Here is a 20,240-nt window from a genome sequence, read left to right as displayed (position 1 = left end):
GACCAAGGTCCTTATCTTAGTGGCCTTCTAGTGGTATATAGTTTATGGATCTTTTTCTTTAATTATAAAAGACAGGACTGGAGAGATGGCTCAGCAGCTAAGAGTGCTTGCTGTTCTTCCAGAGGACCTGAGTTTGGCTACATAGGGCAACTTACAACCACTGAATGGATCTGACAGCTTCTTCTGGCCTCTTTGGGCATCTGCATACATACGGTATACATTCACATAGGCACCTACACATACCCTTAAATAAAAAAAAATCTTATTACAAGAGGCACAAAAGGTATTCCCAATGCTGGTTGTCTATGAACTCCACAAGTTTGCCTTATGTTTTTATTATCAAATAGTTCAGGAATTACTGATCCAAAAAAAAAAAAGCTATGCTGATTGAAATTCTCTGTAACAGGCCTGAAAGTACATCGGACATTTTTGTTTCACCCTTGAAACATGACTAGTCTAGTGGACGGCAACCAAGCTTTACCAGTAAGTTGTAGGCAATTATTTACTAATGAGATTTCAGGTATTATAATTATAATTATAATTTTACCCTTCAGACTGAAACCAGCTTGTTTTTCTAGAGTGATTCTTCCAGCTACAATATCCAAGAGTTCAATAGGCAAATCACTGTTTGAAAAATATGCAGTGCTGACCTAGAACTCACTGTGTGGCCCTGGCTAGCCTCAAAATGGTGGTAATCAGGCTGGACAGATGGCTCAGTGGTTAAGAACACTGGTTGTTCTTGCAGAAGACCTGGGTTCGAATCCCAGCGCTCACATGGCAGCTAACAACTCCAGTTCCAAGGGATCCAACAGCCTCTTCTGTCCTCTGTGGGCATTGCACAACATGGGTGCACTTACCTACATGCAGGCAATACACTCATACATAAAATAAAATTAATAAATAAAATATTTTTAAAAAATGGTAGCAATCTTGCTTCAGCCTCCTGAGTGCTGGGATTCAGGCAGGAGCCACAATGCTTGGAAGATCTGAAATTTTTTAAAAGATTTATTTATTGGAAATAAATATTGAAAAAATAATTTAAAAGGGTGACTGGAAAAATGGCTCAGCAGTTAAGAGGTCCTCTAGCAGAGGACCAGAGTTTAGTTCCTAGCACCAACATGGCAGCTAACAGCCATTCCATGGGGTCTGATGCCCTCTTCTGCATGCACATCATACATTTGCATATATGTAGTAAAAACATTCAGACACATAAAATACAAATTACTGGGGGGGGTTGTTGAGACAGGGTCTCCCTGTAGCCCCAGCTGGCCTGGAACTTACTATGTAGATCAGGCTGACCTTGAACTCACAGAGATCCACCTGTCTCTGCCTCCTGAGTGCTGGGATTAAAGACATGCACCACAATGCCCAGCTTATAAATAAATTTTTAAAAGATTTATTTTTATTTGATTGTATGAGTGTTTTGCCTGCATGTGTATGTGAGTGTACCATGTGTATGCAGTGTCATGGAGGCTAGAAGAGGGCATTGGATTCCTGGAGTCACAGATGGTTGTTAGACACTATTTGAATGCTGGAAACCAAACCTGAGTCCTCTACAAGAGTAGCCAGTGCTCTTACCAGGCATGGTGGCACACACCTGTAGTCCTAGCACTTGGGAGGCAGAGGCAGGCAGATCTCTGTGAGTTGAAGGCCAGTCTGGTCTACACAGTGAGTTCTAGGCCAGCTGGGGCTACTGGGAGACCCTGTTTCAAAAATACCTGCCTCTAGGCTCCTGCCTTGAGTTCCTGACCTGACTTCCCTCGTTGTTAGACCTGAGGGTTGTGAGCTGAATAAACCCTTTCCTCCTCAAGTTATTTTTGATCAATGTTATATCACAACAATAGAAAGCTAACTAGGACAGACATCTACCAACTAGCTTTGCCTATCTTGAAGAGAGAAAGCTGAAACTTGAGCAAAATGCTCCCTTTAGTAGTCAGTCTTCACATCTGCCTGGACAGACTGCCTTACTTTGTGTTGTCTCCAGTAACCTTTGTCAAAGCTGGAGGCTGGCTTTTCTAAGAATTTGAGCTGATATGTCCTACCAAATGAGGATCTACATAGAGAATTGTGGCTGTTTCCCTCAGGGTAGAGGATGGAAGAGCATCTTCCCCGTGTCATTCCCTTCCCAGTCACTCAAGAAGCACTGTGGTTTATACTGTGCAGGTCTCTCAAACCCCAGGAAAGGTACATAGAAGAGACTTCCAAGCTCATCATCCTCCAACCGTTCATTAGCCAGATCACTACAGAACTGTAGATTTTATATACTATACATAAGAAGCAGTTGATGATCACAGACATAAGAGCTCACTTCACCAGTCTACGGCTCCCAATGCTCCAAACAGGAAATGTCTCAAATGTAAATACAAAGTCATTATCAAAGTTCTAGAAGGGGGGCTGGGCATGGTGGTGGATGCCTTTAATACCAGCACTGGGGAGGTAGGTGCAGGAATCTCTGTGAGTTCAAGGCCAGCCTGGTCTACATAGTGAGATAAACATAAATATTTGAGACAGGGAAACCCTGTCTCAAAAAGACCAAAAATAAATCAAAAATAAAAATAAAAAAATAAAAATAGTAAATATTAAAAATAAAAATGATTTTAAAAAGATTGGCCTTATCTTTATGGTCTAGACAGATAAACCAGGCCAAAAGCAATAAGTTTGGGATACAGATACTTACCTTTTTACTGAACCCTGCATTGTGCTCTGTTTCCTTCTTTGTCAGTATTTTTGTTATCTCAGTCTTTATCCAAAGAGTTTTTGGAAAAAAAAACAATGCTAGGGCCACAGGTGGTAGTGAATGCTAGGGTAAAATGAAGGCTGGAATGGGGCAGAAAGCTGCAATGGTTCAGAGTCCAGGGGAAATATGTCCTTATCTCCAATCCTCCCAGGCCTATTACCAAACAGAGTTAGCAGCCTGGGAGCTCCAACTTTTCTGCAGGGAGAACTGGCCTTAAACTTAGTTGCCTGTGCGTCATGTAGGCGGGGTCTTTTTCCTATGTGGCTCTTTGTAATCCTTGTTCCCTCGTGTAACTTTCTTCCTGCCAACCCGCAGTCTTGACATTTGAGCTGGGGGAAGTGGACACACAGAAAAGAGAAACTGTGACGAGAATAGGCCGCTTGACGAAGCCAGGTTTTGTTTCCTTGGATTGCTGACTACTTTCATATGTGTTTTGTTTCATGCTTGTTTGTTTTGTTTTGAGACAGAGTCTCACTGAGCAATCCTGGCTGGTCTGGAACTCACTATGTAGACCAGGCTGGTCTCAAACTTACAGAGATCTGCCTGCCTCTGCCTCCCTAGTGCTTGGATTAAAGGCGTGCGCCATAATATCCAGCTTGTTTTATTTTTATGGGACAGTTTCACTCTGTAAGCCAGGAAGGCCTGGAAATTATTATGTAGCCCAAGTTGGCCTCAAAATTAGTGGCAACTGCCTGTTTTTTTGTTTGTTTGTTTGTTTCTTTTTAGAGCTCTATTTAGCCCAGACTCACAATCTTGGCCTCAAACTCACAATCTTCCTGCCTCAGCCTGCTGAGTGCTGGAATTGCAGGTGGTTGCTGCCATGTAGCTTGCCTTTGGAGTTTTGGCTCTGTTTCCCATGCATAGAACCTTGACACCTGGTTCTACTTTGACTGAGGTCTTGCTATTCATGCACATTCGAAGGTTTGTTAAGGCACACTCTGCCTGTCCTCATTTAAAAATTTTCAGTGTTTGTTTTTTACCATCTAGATTCTGATGCAGTATAGATTTCTGATGATATGGGGATCTTCAAGGTTGTAGAGAAAGATCACAAATAAAGTGGCCTCTGCCCACATCAGAACCTTCATCTAGGGTTTTCTTCCTCCAGAGGGGTCATGTGGTGTGTACGGCTCTTCCTACCTGACACCAAAGTTGGTCTTGCATTGCTTTGGGCTCTAGATTGATGTCTGTACAAATAGCAGCTGTTCCCATACTGGCTCTTTCCTAACTCAGCTCTGGCTGGACACCTACAAAGGGGTAAGCATGCACTGGTTTGTGATCTTTGGTATTGGATAAATGTTAGCATATTATCTGGCCTTTTGTGAGTTTGTTTCAGACTTGAGCATATCTCCTCTAGAGTGTCATTTATTTCAGAGGTCCTTATGCCAGACAAGCATTTAGGGTTGTGTAGTGGGGGAAGGTGGGTAGAGGATCAGCATACCAGCAATTCCTAAACTTGTGACAACACTATGAAGTTCTGCTGTAAAGTTAACTGTCATGACTGAAGAAAATGTTCTTAGCAAAGTGTTCTTTGCCAGGCTCTCTCAGGCCCTTTATGCTGGTCACTCTGTGACCCTTTGGGAATCGAGTATATAATACACACCATTTCCCACATTTATTTGACTGTTCCCTCCACACCTGCCATTTTCCAGAATCGTGCATTAAGGAATTCGCTTCAGGAAATAGGGAGACTTCTGCCTTTTCAGTGTTTAGGATGGAGGCTGGAGATGAAGGCTTTAGGGACATGGAGAAGAGGAAGGCCTGGGCTGAGTATTGAAGGGACGCCCAGCAGACCTGGGATTGGAAGCCTGTAGCATCAGATCCAGAACTGAGCCTGGCTTCTGGGGCAGTGCCCAACCTGAGCCTTGGTGTGGTTGGTGTTTAGCAAGGAAGGGGAAGTGCTGCAGAGAAGTGCTGTTGGAAGTGTGATCTAAGCAGGTCACTGACACAAGCCCCTGTCTCTCCCTTGCCTGTCCCAGGGTGTTGTGCTGGGATGTTACTTCGGGCCTGCTGCACTCTACATCTGGGCAGTGGGGATCCTGGCTGCAGGACAGAGCTCCACCATGACAGGAACCTATTCTGGCCAGTTTGTCATGGAGGTAGGCCCTGGTATGGACTAGATGGGGAGAACACATCCCTTGAGTTTTTAATCCCATGCTTCCAAGGTCTTCCCTGAACTTCCCCAGGCATTTTCCCAGTTCCTGTTCCATATAGTCACCCTGCTCCCATGTCCTCTTCCAGGGATTCCTGAACCTCAAGTGGTCACGTTTTGCCCGGGTGATTCTGACACGCTCTATTGCCATCATCCCCACTCTGCTTGTTGCTGTCTTCCAAGATGTGGAGCATTTAACAGGGATGAATGACTTCCTGAATGTTCTGCAGAGCTTACAGGTAAGCAGGGAGCGGGACACACACACACACACACACACACACACACACACACACACACCACATCCTGTTTAGTCAGCACTGAGTTCTTGCCTCCTGCTGGGTGCTGGATACTGGGGGCAATTGAGAGGAAGAATGAGGCAAGGCATGGCCTTGGTCTTCTGTAAATGTAAGCACTCTTACAGGGCTGGGGAGTAGCCCAGTCAGTAAAATGTTTGCCTTGAAACCACGAGGACCTGGGTTCAATCTTCATAACCCAAATAAAAAAGCTAGGCAGATCCAAGCGTGGTGGTGCATGCCTTTAATCAGAGGCAGAGGCAGGCGGATCTCTGAATTCAAGGCCAGCCTGGTCTACATAGTGAGTTCCAGGACAGCTGGGGCTACAGGGAGACCCTGTCTCAAAAAAAGACCAAAAGAAAAAAAAAAAGTAGCCAGGCAGGAGCTGGGCATGGTGGCATGTGCCTTTAATCCCAGCAGTTGGGAGGCAGAGGCAGGTGGATCTCTGTGAGTTCAAGGCCAGCCTGGTCTACATAGTGAGTTTCAGGACAGCTAGAGACTACAGGGAGACCCTGTCTCAAAAAGACCAAATAAAATAAAATAAAATGAAACAAAATAATATAAAATAAAAGCTAGGCACGGGCTGCTCTTACAGAGGTCCTGAGTTTAGTTCCCAGAACCTACATGGCTAGCAACTATCTGTAACTCCGGTTCTAGGGGGCTCATCACCGTCTTCTGGCCTCTGAGGGCATTACATGCACATGGTATACTTAAATACATGCAGGCAAAATACATACATAAAAATAAATTTACAATTTTTTTTTTGAAAAAAACTAGGCATGGTGGCACACACTTGCAATCCTAGCATCAGGGAGGCAGACTCCGGATTTTCTGGGGCTCACTGGGCAGCCAGGCCAGCCCAGCAGGCGAGTTACAGGCCACTAAAAGACTGCTCTGGTTAGGTTTTGTTTTGGTCTTTTAGAGATAGGGCCTCCCCATGGCCCCAGCTGGCCTGGAACTTGCTATGTAGACAGAATTTCTCACAGAAATTCACCTGCTTCTGCCTCTGGAGTGCTGGGACTAAAGGTGTGTGTCACCATGCTTGGCTTACTGTTTTTTTGGGTTTTTTTTTTTTTTTTTTGCTTTGGTATTTTTGAGACAGGGTCTCCCTGTAGTCCTAGCTGGCCTGGAGCTTGCTGTGTAGACCAGGCTATCCTCAAACTCACAGAGATCCATCTTCCTCTGCCTCCTCAAATGCTGGAATTAAAGGCATGTGCCACCAGGCCCAGCAGCTTACTGCTTTTAAAATTATGATTTATTTTTATTTTATGTGTATGAGAGTTTTGCTGGCATGTATGTAAGTGCAACACATGTGTGCAGTGCCTATGGAGGCCAGAAGAAAGCATAGGATCCCCTGGAACTGGATTTATGGATGATTTTTTTTTGCTACCGTATGGATGCTGAGAACAGAACCTGGGTCGTCTGCAAGAGCAACCAGTCCTTTTACTCCCCGAGCCACTTCTCCAGTACCTCCTTTATTGCTTTCTGCCTTATTTTTGGGAACAGGTTCTCTCTGTTTCACCAACTGGCTAGGATGGTTGGCCAGTGAGTCCCAGGGATCTGCCTGTCTCTGCCCTCACCCCCGTTCCCAGTGTCAGGGTTAGAGATATATATGAACATATGGGTGCTGGGGGTCCAAATTCAGCTTCTCATGCTGCACAGCAGACACTTTACCAACTAAGTTATCCCCCAATTCCCTGGAGATAATTCTTCATGCATGATTCCCATCTGTCCCGCGCTATCGTCTCGCCAGCAAGAATGATGCGGCACACTCAGGATCCTTCTGCAGAAAAGCTTTAATGCATCTTATCATTGCCAAGGGCCATTGGTCCAGGGAGGCCCGAATGGGTCCTAATATGTGTAATATAAAAGGGTGTACTCCTCTTAAATAAACAATCTTGTATTTTCTGAAAAAGGGCAGCCACCCTGCTGGTTGGTTTTATAACACCAGCTGTCTCTAGCACAGCAACTGCATTAACTACATAGGATGAGTCAGAAATAATATTAAGAGGACCTGAAAACTTTTGAAGAACCTCCAACACAACCAGACATTCTACTATTTGAGGAGAGGTTTCTGCATATTGTCGTGAGAACACCTTGGAACCCATGACATATGCCCCCTTCCCATTCTTGGAGCCATCTGTATATATCATCAATCCCTCTTTCAGTGGAATGGGAGATGTAACTCGGGGAAAGACTACAGGATGGAGGGCTGCAAACTGCAGCAAAGGATGCCTTGGATAGTGATTATCAATTCTCCCCGAGAAGGTGGTAACTAGTATGGCCCAGTCATTTGAGGTGGCAGCTAATGTTTGCACCTGAGAGGAATTATAGGGGACCAAGATAGATGTAGGGTGCTTGCCAAAGTGTTCTATAGCCAATTTTAAGCCTTTAAGTGCAAGTTGAGCTATAGCCGTGGGGTACCAGTCAATTATTTTTTGGGGGGAAGCGTTCGGGTGAACCCATAACAGGGGTCCTTCCTGCCATAAAACCGCAGTGGGCAGCTTTCTTGTTTTAAAAACATAGAGACAAAAAGGTTGAGAGCTGTTAATGCGACGTAACTGTGCTTTCTCTATTGCCTCCTCTACTAGGAGGAGTGCTGTTTCCGCAGCAGGGGTCAAGGATCGAGGGGAAGTAATATGGGTGTCCCCCTCCAAAATGTCAAAAAGAGGTTTTAAATCCGCTGTGGGAATTTTGAGAAATGGGCGAAGCCAATTAATATCTCCCAATAATTTTTGGAAATCATTTAAAGTGCACAAATCTTTTCTATAAATTTTTATCTTTTGTGGACGAATCACATCAGGGAGAATAACAGTGCCCAGGAATTGGCCTGTATCAGAAAACTGGACCTTTTCAGTGGCGACTTGAAGTCCCCAGTATTGCAAAGCTTTCACCAGCTGTGGGTAAGCTTTTTCAAGGGTCTCTCGCTCTTGATGACACATGAGCACATCATCCATGTAATGAATAATAGTTATCGCAGGAAATTTTTCTCTAATAGGCTTTAGAGCCTCCTGTACATACAGTTGACATATGGTGGGACTGTTGGCCATCCCTTGAGGCAGCACTCTCCATTGAAATCTCTTATCTGGCTCCATATGATTAATTGAAGGGATGGTAAAAGCAAAGCGCTGCCTGTCAGAGACATGCAGGGGGATAGAAAAGAAGCAGTCCTTTATATCTATAATGATTAAGTTCCAATCCTTAGGCAGAGCAGAGAGGACCGGAAGTCCCCGCTGCACTGCCCCAAGGGGATACATTTGCTCATTAATAGCTCTTAGGTCATGTAATAACCTCCATTTTCCAGATTTCTTTTTTATCACAAAAATCGGGGTATTCCAAGGGGAGGTAGATGGCTCTATATGCCCCAAAGCCAGCTGCTCAGTGACCAGATCAGTTACTGCAGCCAATTTTTTGGAGGTCAAAGGCCACTGAGGAACCCACACCGGAGCCTCCGTTTTCCATGGTATGGGCCGTACTGCCTCAGTGGCACCTAGGAAAAACCCAGGCCTTGTCTGCCTTGATTTGGGTTGGGTGCTATGGGTTCTGTACACCCCTGTTCACAACACCCCAGCCCTTTTCCTCTCTCATACCCCATTTTCTTCATATTTGGATTGCTTGTGGTGAATATTCATTGGACAGAGTAAGCCCGAGGTCGTGCATAACATCCCGTCCCCATAGGTTGACAGGTAAAGGGAGGACATAAGGAGTGAATCTTCCCTCCCGCCCTTCCGCCGTCTTCCAAGTGAGGGCGGAAGAGCTGATTGTGGGATGGGCACTATAACCCAAACCCTGTAATGAATGGGAAGCCTCGGTAATCGGCCAAGACCTTGGCCACCAATGGGAAGAGATGATGCTCTTATCTGCCCCAGTATCTAGGATGCCTTCAAAACTCTTACCATTAACCTGTAGGAGCAGCTTCGGCCTATTTTGTAGGCTGACAACTAAATAGGCTGAGTCCTGACCCGAGGATCCCATCGGCCTATTTCTAAATTCCTGGTGGGTACTTGGAAGGAGTAGCAACTGAGCTATCCTATCCCCTTTACTGATAGAAAATATGCCTTTAGGGCTAGAGCACAAAACCTGAACCTCAGGGGTACGCTGATTGTCAATTATGCCAGGGTGAACAATCAATCCTTGCAGGGTGAGTGACCCTCGGCCCAGAAGGAGCCCTACAGTCCCTTGAGGAAATGGTATGGGCAAACAGGCAGGTATGGGCTGCACTGCCATTTGAGGCATCAATAAGAAATCGGAGGAGGCGCGCAAGTCCAGTCTTGTGTCATCCCCAAGGGGGCTTTCTCCGGGGCCTTGATGAACCGGTTCCCATATTTTTGTGGGCCCTGGGACCATGGGCCCGCTGCCCCGTTTTTTGGATCCTCATTGATAAAGGTTGCCTTAGGAGGGAGGACATTACCTCTCAAATCCCTAACCGAGCGACATAGGTCTGCCTTATGATAGCCCTTGCCGCAGCGGGTGCAAAGAGCAGGGGTGGGCCCTCTGATTTCTACAGTCTCTTTTCATGTGTCCGGGCTTTCCGCAGTTAAAGCAGACCCTTTTTTCGGGCCCCTTAGGGGGGCGTCTCTGGGACTGTAAAATGGCTGCTGCCAGCCCTGCATTGGTAAGAGGGCCCCCTAACTCTCTACAAACCCTAAGCCAGTCCTGCATCCCTTTGTTTTTTCTAGGGGCAATGGCGGCACAGCATTCCTGAGTGGCTTGTTCAAAGACAAGCTGTTCGACAAGAGGCATGGCTGTCTCAGAGTCTCCAAAAATGCGCCCTGCCGCCTCCGTCATCCTAGCCACAAAGTCAGAAAAAGGCTCTTGAGCTCCTTGTATAATCTTTGTTAATTGGTTACCTCCCTCACCCTTCCTAGAGAGTGCCTTCCAGGCCCTGATGGCAGTGCTTGAGACTTGTTGGTATGCTCCCCAGGGGAAATTTGTTTGATTGGTTGCATAGTGTCCCTGCCCTGTCAGCATGTCAAAAGTCCATTCTTGCTGTTCTGGTGTCAAAGATATAGCATTGGCCCTGGCTTGTTCTTGAGCTGCTTCATGCCAAAGGGCCTTCCATTCCATAAACTGGCCCATGCTGTTAAGCGTGGCCTTGGCTATTGTTTGCCAATCAGTAGGTGTCATGGAGTCTCTCGCCAGCCTGTCCAATTGTGCCAATGTGAAATTGGCGGTGACGCCATACTTTCTGACTGACTCTGCTAATTCCTTTATTTGGTTATATTCCACGGGTGCGTATACCCGCCCGTTCTCTAGGCCTTCAAAGACAGGGAAGGCCGAACGTAACTTCCTCTGCACTTTATCAGATAGGAGGGAAAAAGATCCTCGGCGGACCTCATATGGAGGGGACGCTGAGGGGGCCACTTGTGAAGCGGCCATCACAGAATGTGAATGTTTTTGGTGTCTCTTGTTGCCTTGTACATGATCATCTGGATGATATCTTTCTTCCTCATACTTCGCTACTTCCTCATCTAGCTCCGCCTCCTCCTCCGGGTCAAGGCTCTCGTCCTCAGAGCTCCCGGGGCTTCCTGAACTACTTAATTGCAGAGCCTTTAGTTCTCGGACGGGGTATATACTAGTCCCTTTGTCCGGCCTCTTGACAGGCAAAGAATCTCTAGGCTCTTTAAAATACGCTCCCTTGTCAACAGACCTTCCGGGAGGGCCATTTTCCTTATTTGGGGCCCGTTTCTTTTTTCGTGCACCTAACCTCTCACTGCGTTCAGTTTCTGACATGCTATCCTGGACTTCCTCAAGAACATTTCGACTTTCCGCCACAATGGCCTGGCATGTTTTATACAACAAAACTATAAGTGCTCCCAGAATGATAACCAAGGCCTCAAAGCTACCTTTCCAAGGCGGAAACAGGTTCAAGCCAAAGTCCAGAAAAAACATACCTCTCTGAACGTCCTTACCTGCAGTTCTGAATCCTCCTTGAACTCAAGGGGTCTCCGATGGTGCTGACGATGGTTTGGTCGAATTCCCGGGTCTCAGCATCAGTTGTCCCGCGCTATCGTCTCGCCAGCAAGAACGACGCGGCACACTCAGGATCCTTCTGCAGAAAAGCTTTAATGCATCTTGAGAGGGAGAGCATAAGCTTACAGGGCGAAGACCCCGAATGTCGGAAACCCAGCCCTTATATAGGTTAGTAAGCCCGTCTTGGACGTGGCAACTCTTGATTGGTTGCAAACTCATCAGCCCATATCACGCCACGAGGTAGGCAGAGACTAGAAGGTGGAAAATTACTTCGGGCATGCGTACTGACTTATTTACTGCTCAGCATGAACCGGATGTGAGTGCCATCTTGTAATGGCGTCTGCAGGGACGGCAGGCGGCTCCCCACACCCATCCAGACTATACTTTTTAACTTATTTTTATTTTAAAATATATTTCATTATTTTCATTTCATGTTATTAGTGTTTTGCTTGCATGTATGTAAGTGCACTCATGTTGTGCAATGCCCGTGAAGGATAGAAGAAGGCACTGGGTGCCTGAAACTAGAGTTATGGACAGACAGTTGTTTGCTGCCATGTGGGTGCTGGGAATCAAACCTGGGTCCTCTGCAAGAGCAGCCGGTGCTCTACAGCTGCTACCATCTCTCTAGCCCAAGACTACACACACACACACACACACACACACACACACACATACACACACATTTGGTCTTTTTGAGACAGGGTCTCTGTAGCCCCAGCTGGCCTGGAACTCACTATGTAGACCAGGCTGGCCTTCAACTGCCTGCCTCTGCCTCAAGTGCTGGGATTAAAGGAATGCCACCATGTCTGGCCCCCAAGACTATAATTTTTTAAAATATATTAAATTAAAAAAATTATTTTTTTTAATGTGTATGAGTGTATTACCTGCATGTGTGTAAGTGCACCTGTGTCATGCAACGCCTGCAGAGGTCAGAAGAAGGTGTAGGATCTCCTGGAACTGGAGTTAGACACAGTTGTTAGCCATCATGTGGGTGCTGGGAATCGAAACTGGGTCCTCTGCAAGAGCAGTCAAGATGCTCTTAAGTTAAAAGGCTCTTAACTTCTGATGTGTATGAGTGTATTACCTGCATGTGTGTAAGTGCACCTGTGTCATGCAACGCCTGCAGAGGTCAGAAGAAGGTGTAGGATCTCCTGGAACTGGAGTTAGACACAGTTGTTAGCCATCATGTGGGTGCTGGGAATCGAAACTGGGTCCTCTGCAAGAGCAGTCAAGATGCTCTTAAGTTAAAAGGCTCTTAACTTCTGAGTCATCTCCCCAGCTCCAGGACTACAATTTTTTTAAAAATTGAAAAATGTGCATTTTTCATAATATGGAAGGTATTTGTTACAGGTATGCAAGTTTTATTTATCAATAAAAAATGGAGTGGCTGATGAAATGGCTCAGTGAATAAATGGCGTTGCTATGAGAGTGTGGCAACCTGTGTTTGATCCCTGGAACCCACATGTGGTGGTTTGAATCAGAATGTCCTCATAGGCTCCAAGTTTTTGGACAATTTATCCCCAGTTGGTGGCATTGTTTTGGAAGGTTTTAGGAGGTGCGGTCATGCTGAAAGAAGCACATCGTTGGGGATGGGCTTTGAGAATTCTTAAACCTTGCCAGATTTTCAGTCTTCCTGTACCTGCTTGAAGATGTGATCATTTGGATTTCTGCTCCAGCCACCTCTGCCTCCATGCCTACCCAGCCATTATAGACGCTAATCCCTCTGGAATCATAAGCCTAATAAGCTCTTCCTTCTCTAAGTTGCCTTGGTCATTGTGTCTTATCACAGCAACAGAAAAGTAACTAATACACCATACAAAGGTGGAAGAAGAGAACGGGCTCCACAAAGTTGTCCACTGTGGCATGTATGTGTCCACACACACACATCATACGTACCTACACACATATACACAATGATAAGAAATAAATTTTTTTTAGGTCTTTTTTGAGAGAGGGTCTCCTTGTAGCCCCAGCTGGTCTGCAACCTACTATGTAGTCCAGGCTGGCCTTGATGCCCACAGAGATCTGTCTGCCTCTGCCTCCCAAGTGCTGGAATTAAAAGTATGTGCCACCACACCTGGCGAGAAATAAATTTTTTTAATATACTTTTTTTATTTTATGTGTACGAGTGTATTGCCTGCATGTATGTGAGTGAGTCCGTGTCGTGCAATGCCACGGAGGTCAGAAGAGGGCTTCGGATTCCCCTGGAACTGGAATTAAGGATGGTTTGTAGCCGCCATGTGGGTGCTGGGAATCGAACCCAAGTCCTCTGCAAGAGCAGTCAGTGCTCTTAACCACTGAGCCATCTCTCCAGCCCCAAAATAAATTTTTTTAAAAAGATAACAGAGGGCTTCAGGGGGTAGCTCAGTTGGCAAAGTGCTTGTTGTGAAAGCATGAGGACCTGAGTTCAGATCCTCATTTTACTCATGTAAAATGCCAGTTGGTAGCATGTACCTGTAGCACCAGCAATGTCGGGGATGACTCAAGCCAATCCATGGGGTTCACTGACCAGCCAGCATAGCTAATCAGTGAGCTTCAGGTTCAGTGAGATCATGTTTCAAAAACAAAAAGGTGGGCCACCCAGCATACCCAACTTCAACCTCTGGTATACACACACACACACACACACACACAGGCACACATAGATAAATATAAATAAATATATGGAGGGGGGTTGTGGTGGTACATGTCTGTGGTCACAGCACTGGGGAGACAGAGACAGGGGGAGTTCAAAGCTATCCTCAGCTACATAGCAAATTCTAGGCTGGACACTGCTACATGAGACCCTATCTTTAAAAAAGAAATTTGTTTTTGTTTTATGTGTATGAATGTATTGCTGCATGTATGTAAGTGTCCCTGTATTGTGCAATACTTGAGGTCAGAAGGGGGCGCTGGATTCCTCGAGAACTGGAGTTATGGATGGTTGTTAACTGCCATATGGGTACTGGAAATTGAACCCAGGTCTTCTGCAAGTCAGTGCTCTTAACCACTGAGCCATTTCTCCAAGACCTTATCTTAAAAAATAACAAATAATGAATTTTACAAGCCTGTACTTTTATGCACACCCTCTCATTTATTTTAAATATAAAAGTGCCTGAGTCCTTTCATCCATATGAGCAATAAATTAAGAGACACCCATTTCATCAGGCCCAGGATTCCTTTATTTCCTTAAATTTCTCAGTGAAAGATAAAGGGGTGAGAAAACCCTCAGAGAGTGAAGATTTACAAGGATTTTCAGGGGCCCTTGAAAGTCCCCGGGTTTCATCCCAGCTAAGTGACATTTCATAATGCTAGGAGTGTAGCATTTTCCTGGCCAACAGCAGTCCAGTCTTCCTTTTGATCCTCACAACTGAAGAGTGTACTTCAAGAGCTGCTTGTACACAACCTGTATAAGCTTAAGCCTTCCCATGCCAGGATGCTCAATGCCCCTTGGCAGTATATTTGCTTGGAATGTTTAAAAACATTCTAGAAATGATTGTATGGCTACAGTGTACTGGAAATTAACAAGAGACAGAGATATGCTTCAGACTCAGTATGTGTTGCTACTGAGCTTTCCTGATGATGTTTACTTTGCAGCACGGTGTTAGAGAAATCCACCTCTATTTTCTGAGAGGGTAGTGATACTAAAGTACAGCAGTATTCATGGACTGATGTTCACAGACTTTGGGGGTGGGATGAAGAGTGAAGAGGGACCAATTCTGAATAATTACATCTCACCCAAAAGTCTTGCTGACACATCACCCTCTGCTTTGTACCCAAGATGACTTTCGAGAAGTCTTGGAGGTGCTGGGGGCTTAACTTTTACAAAGTTCCCCCCTTCCAGGAGCAAATCATTAGGTGTCCCTGTGTTGCAAAGTCCTCACAGCAAAGTGGGACTGGCCTGCTTCTCTAGAACCATTCCAGTAGAGAGAGCTTGTGAGACCAGATGATGGTGCTCTGGAGTGGAGGAAACAGCCGCTGTGCTCAGCAACCGCCTCTGGGGAGTCTCAGACCGATCCTCTCAGTCAGACCATGTCTGTGTGGTGGAGATAAACAAGTAAAGTCTTTTACAGTGATTGTCTTGGGAACAGCAGTAGGAACAGCCTGGAAGGACTTCTCATCTTTGGAGCTGTCCTTCTGGTGTGCTGGCTCACAGATGATCTCTGATTGTCTGTGCTCCAAAAGTGTTTTTACTGGTAGTTTGTATCCTGTTAGAAGTTCATCCTGAGTGGATTCTTACAGAAGGCATGTCACTCACCCTATGTTTCCCCTTAGCCTCTCAAAGAATAGAGTAGAGAACACAAGTGACAGTCCCTTCTCATACCTGCCCTCCCCCCTCCCACCGCTGTTTTCCAAATTGATCATAACGGTGCTCTGAAAATATTGGGACTGACATCTTGAGGTTTTACACACATTCAGGAACCCAGGCAAAAGGGCAGAACATTATTTTTAACAGGTATATTCAAGATTTATAATGATGAAAAATTTCTCCTCTACATAAATGGCACTTTATAGTTCTTTGGGTACAGTATTGTACTTTGTCAAAATAGTCCCAGATCCCATTTGGTACTCACCAAGAGAGAATTTACTTCAACTAGTGTTGTGTGCAACAAACTATGTACAGAAACCAAAATCTTCCAGTGCCAGCATATGCAGCTGACTTGTGGTGGTATGTTTGTGTGAAATGTTGAAAGATATAGAATTGAAAAAATAGTAAAACAAAATTAAAATATGTAAACAGAACTGGGCATGGTGGCATCTCTACACTTAGGAGGCAGAGGCACAAGGATCTCTGTGAATTCAAGGCCAACCTGGTCTACATAATGAGTTCCAGGCCAGCCAGGGATTACACAGTGGACCCTGACTCTCGAAAGAAAGAAAGAAATCTAAAACTAACATGAGATATTAAAGTAGTGCACTTAATTCCCATTTTACACATAAGTAAATTAAGACTCCAAGAAGATACAAGACATGGCCGAGGTCCTAGGAAGGGATTGACAAATGCAACTCCAGTTCCTTCGCCATTACATCATAGTAGGGATGGTTCTTTCTCGGAGATTTACAGTTCAGTCTGTGTTTTGCATTAACCTATTGGCTGATGGTTTCAAAGGGTAGTGATGTTCCTAATGCCCTATTTAATAACACAAGGCAAGGCTGGGGGTTTGGCTTGGTAATATAGCACTTGCCTAGGATACACAAGGTCCTGAGTTTGACCCTTCACCATTGAGAAAATGGGCCAAATTTAGAGTAAATGACTGTTTCAAATTGTATTTGGGGATAGAAAAATAGCAAAATGAAGTACAATGTCACAGATCCCCCCCAAACAAACCATCTGGATTTAGTTCTATAGGATTGGGGCCTGGAAATGGTTTTTTTAAAAATAATTTTATATATTATTTTTATTTTATGTGTATGAGTGTTATGCCTGCATGCGTGCAAGTGCACCTGTGAGTGTAATGCCCAAGAAGGCCAGAAGAATGTGTTGGGTTCCCCGAAACTGGAGTTACAGACAGTTGCTAGCCACCCTGTGGGTGCTGGGAACTGAACCTGGGTCCTCTGCAAGAGCACCCAGTGCTCTTAACTGCTGAGCCATCTCTCCAGCCCCTGGAAATATGTTCTCAGGTGTGTGTGTGTGTGTGTGTGTGTGTGTGTGTGTGTGTGATGTGTGTGGTGCATGGGTGTGCAGAGGCTAGAGGAGGACATCAGGTGTCCTGCTCTATCATCTCATTCCCTTGAGACGGGATCTCTCACTGAACCTGGAGCAAGGCTGGGATTTTAGGCACATACATGGCCATACCTGGCTTTTTACATGGGCACTGTGGATCTGGTCTCAGCTCCTCATGTAAGCATTCCTTCCCACTGAACCATCTCTCCAGCTGTGGGTTGTTGTTGTTGTTTCACTGTATAGTCTTGGCTGGCCCAGAACTTACTAAATAGACTAGTTTGACCTTCAGTTGACAGTGATCCTCCTGCCTTTGCCTCCCAGAGCTGGGATTAAAGGCATGTGCCACCATGCCCGGCAAGTATATCTTTTTGAAAGGCTTGTCTCCATTCAGGTGCTAAAGGCTGAGGGGGCCAGAATTACAGGTTATGGGAAGTAAACCATTTAAAAATTTGGGTTTCCAGTACACACAGTGCTAAAATACAGCATTCTGTCTGCGTGTTTAGTGATAAGTCCATCCCGAAGCTGTGCACCACAAGGTTAGTCAGAATGCACTTGGCACTTTCCTCTTCCTTAACTGTCTCAGCACCTACTAGTTTAAACATTAGAAACCACTCATGTACCCATAAGCCATTTGTACCTTGAAATAAAAAAATACATCAGTCCTGAAAAAAAAAAAGACCTAAATTGTCAGATGTGTCACATACCTGTAATTCTAGCTACTTGGGATGCTGAGGCACAAGGATCAGGAATTTGAGTCCGTCCTGGGCAATTTAGCCGGAACCTGTTTCAAAAATGGCTGGGGATGTATCTCAGGGGTGGGGCACTTGCTGCTGTTCTCACGGCCCTGTTTCAGTCCCAAGTATCACCGAAAAAGGGGAAGGCTCTAAATTAGCATGATGATTATTGGTACTTAATTGTCTATGTCAATATTTAACTACTGGAAAATTAATCTAAAGGTGGGCATGATGGTTCACACTTACAATTCCCGCATTTAGGAGGCTGAGGAAGGAGGATTGCTTTGAGTACAAGGCCAGCCTGGGTAACAGTGTGAGTTCCAGGCTAGCCTGAGATACAATGTGAGTTCCTTCTTAAAAGAAAAAACATTATAACTCCTTTTCTTCTTTTTATCCTTAATACCACCTGAGATTGACAGCTCAATCTGAACTCTACATTGTAAAGTCTGTGGACACTAACAGCCGGAGATTGTAAGAACATTTGCTCTAAGCCCTTTTGAGCCAAATGTCTATAAGCATGTCTCTGTTAGTTTTCAGGTGAGTATTATTTTCCCTTTTGTGAACAAAGGCAAAGATTTCCTCTTGAGAAGGGAGTTAAATTCACAGCTATGGGCTAGGTGTGGTGGAACATAGTTGCAATCCCAGCTTAAGGCAGGAGGCTATTTCTGCTATTACATGGCATGAGTCTGTCTCACCCAGTTGTCCAACCCAAAAATAAGCTAACAGCTACAAGTGTGGCTCAGAGGCCTGCCCACCTCTCAGAAGCCAGAGTTAATAACCGACCTTGGACAACCATATTAAAGGCTTGTGTTTTTGTTTTTTATTTTTGTGATTTAAAGTTGGGGGGGTGGCTGGAGAGATGGCTCGGTTGTTAAGAGTACTGACTGCTGTTTCAGAGACCCCAAAATTGGTTCCCAGCATACACATGGCAGCCAACAACCATCTGTAACTTCAGTTTCAGAGGGACTTATCCTCTTCTGGTTTCTGCCAGCATATGATAAATACATAAAACAAAAATGTATGTGGTGTTTGTGTGGTGATCCTCAGCAAACCAATTTAGGTAGAATTTTAAGGTTATATATAATGGACATAAGTTGTGGTTTTTGTCATATTAGGGGTTCAAACCTCATGCATGGTAGGCAAGTGCTTCCTACTAAGCTACGTCCTTATTTTGTGTTGGCATAGGATCTTGCTATCTAGCCCACGCTGGCTATGAGCTCACGATTCTCCTGCCTCAGCCTTCCCTGTGCTGAGATTTCTAGGTGTGTACCATGATGTCTGGCCTATTTTTTAGTTTTTTTTTTTTTAAATACACTTTTTTTCACATTTTTATTTTATTTATGATATCACAGTGTACATGTGGAGATCAGAGGACAACTTTTTGGAGTTGGTTCTCTCCACCTTTTTTTCTTGTTTTTTTTTCTTTATTTTTTTGACTGCTGAGTTCTCATTAAATAATTACTAGGCTAAGAATGAACAGAAACTCAAAGTTGTGATAAACAGAATTTCCCAACACAAAGTTTCATGGAACGTACTGAGATCAGTCCTCAGTTCATAAAATGCTGGAGCTGCAAACAGAACAGAGATCATACAGTTGAGTGTCTTCAGTTATGGACAGTTGCTGTGCTCAGGAGCTCACTTACGGCCCATCTTCTTGGCTGTCATTCATTTTTATAAGATTTATATTCATTATTTTTATTTATGTGTCTGTGTGAATGTATGCCGTGTGTGCATACCTGCAGAGGCCAGAAGAGGGTATCAGATCCCCTGGAGCTGAAGTTATAGGTGCTGGGAGCTGAACTTGGGTCCTCTGGAAGAGCAACAAGTGTCTTTAACCCCTGGGCCATCTCTCCAGCCCTGCTGGCTTAAAGGATTTGTTTTGAGATAGTCTCTCAGTTTGTAGCCTGCACCTTGACCTCTAGAACCTATGCCTCTGATACCTAAGAGCTAAGATTACAACATGCGCTATCACACCTAATTAAAAAATGTCTTTTAAGGAAATACCTGATTTTGTTTTCATTGTCAAAGAACATCTGCAATTGTTTTTGTTCTTTCCCTTCTGGTCTATGTTATAATTTTCCATTGTTGAAGTGGCCCAAGGTAGAGCACTGCCTAGCGTGAATGAAGACTCTGAGCTCCATCTCCAGCACCCAGATAATGCTCACATACTCTGACAACTTCACAAAGTCCAGAGTCTTCAGAATCCAAGGGAAAAATCCCAACTACTTCATCATCTGGTTGAAAGAATGATACTTCATTTCCAATAGCTAACGCAATTCCAGCAACTTCTCTTCCAACAGGAAGGAAATCCTTTTCCATCTTCATTTCTGCCAGCAGCTTTGTATTTATCTGGCTCAGAGCACAAGCTTTAACATGAAGTTTCACAAAGTTATCTTCTATAACAGGAAGACTTTCCCTTTCTCAAAATACAAATGTTATTTCTTCATTTGTGGAACTCTGTTGAAAATACAAGCCTGCCACAGAGCAACCTCAACTGCAGGGTCTTCATCACTGCCACCTTCCAAGCCCTTCTCTTTGCTTTTTTTTTTTTAAGGTCTCCCTGTAGCCCCAGCAGGCTCAGAACTTGCTATGTAAAACAGACTGGCCTCCATCTCACAGAGATCCACCTGCCTCTGCCTCCTGAGTGCACCACCATGCTTGGCTCTCCTTCCTCTTTGACGTGGGCACCAGGGATTGAGCACAGGTTGTC

At 44.8% G+C, this 20,240-nt stretch overlaps 1 protein-coding gene and 1 long non-coding RNA gene across 2 annotated transcripts in view; one reads left to right on the top strand and one right to left on the bottom strand.

The window, feature by feature from the left end:
- Positions 1 to 3,981: 3,981 nt before the first annotated feature.
- Positions 3,982 to 5,119, top strand: LOC115069575. The gene is made up of 3 exons (XR_003848825.1): positions 3,982 to 3,991; positions 4,714 to 4,833; positions 4,976 to 5,119. It is a non-coding gene; the product is annotated as an uncharacterized LOC115069575 (long non-coding RNA).
- Positions 5,120 to 8,789: 3,670 nt separating this feature from the next.
- LOC108490632 (igE-binding protein-like) overlaps positions 8,790 to 20,240 on the bottom strand; it is a 25,467-nt gene continuing 14,016 nt past the window's right edge. Inside the window, 3 exon segments of the mRNA XM_017797113.2 lie at positions 8,790 to 9,676; positions 9,678 to 10,774; positions 19,700 to 19,896. Of these exon segments, the coding sequence (XP_017652602.2) occupies positions 9,415 to 9,676; positions 9,678 to 10,774; positions 19,700 to 19,896 (1,556 nt within the window). The 3' untranslated portion in view covers positions 8,790 to 9,414.

The sequence above is a fragment of the Nannospalax galili genome, unplaced genomic scaffold, assembly GCF_000622305.1.
Source record: "Nannospalax galili isolate Female #2095 unplaced genomic scaffold, S.galili_v1.0 scaffold254, whole genome shotgun sequence".
Classification (NCBI taxonomy): domain Eukaryota; kingdom Metazoa; phylum Chordata; class Mammalia; order Rodentia; family Spalacidae; genus Nannospalax; species Nannospalax galili.
This window is presented reverse-complemented; position numbering and strand designations above follow the sequence as displayed.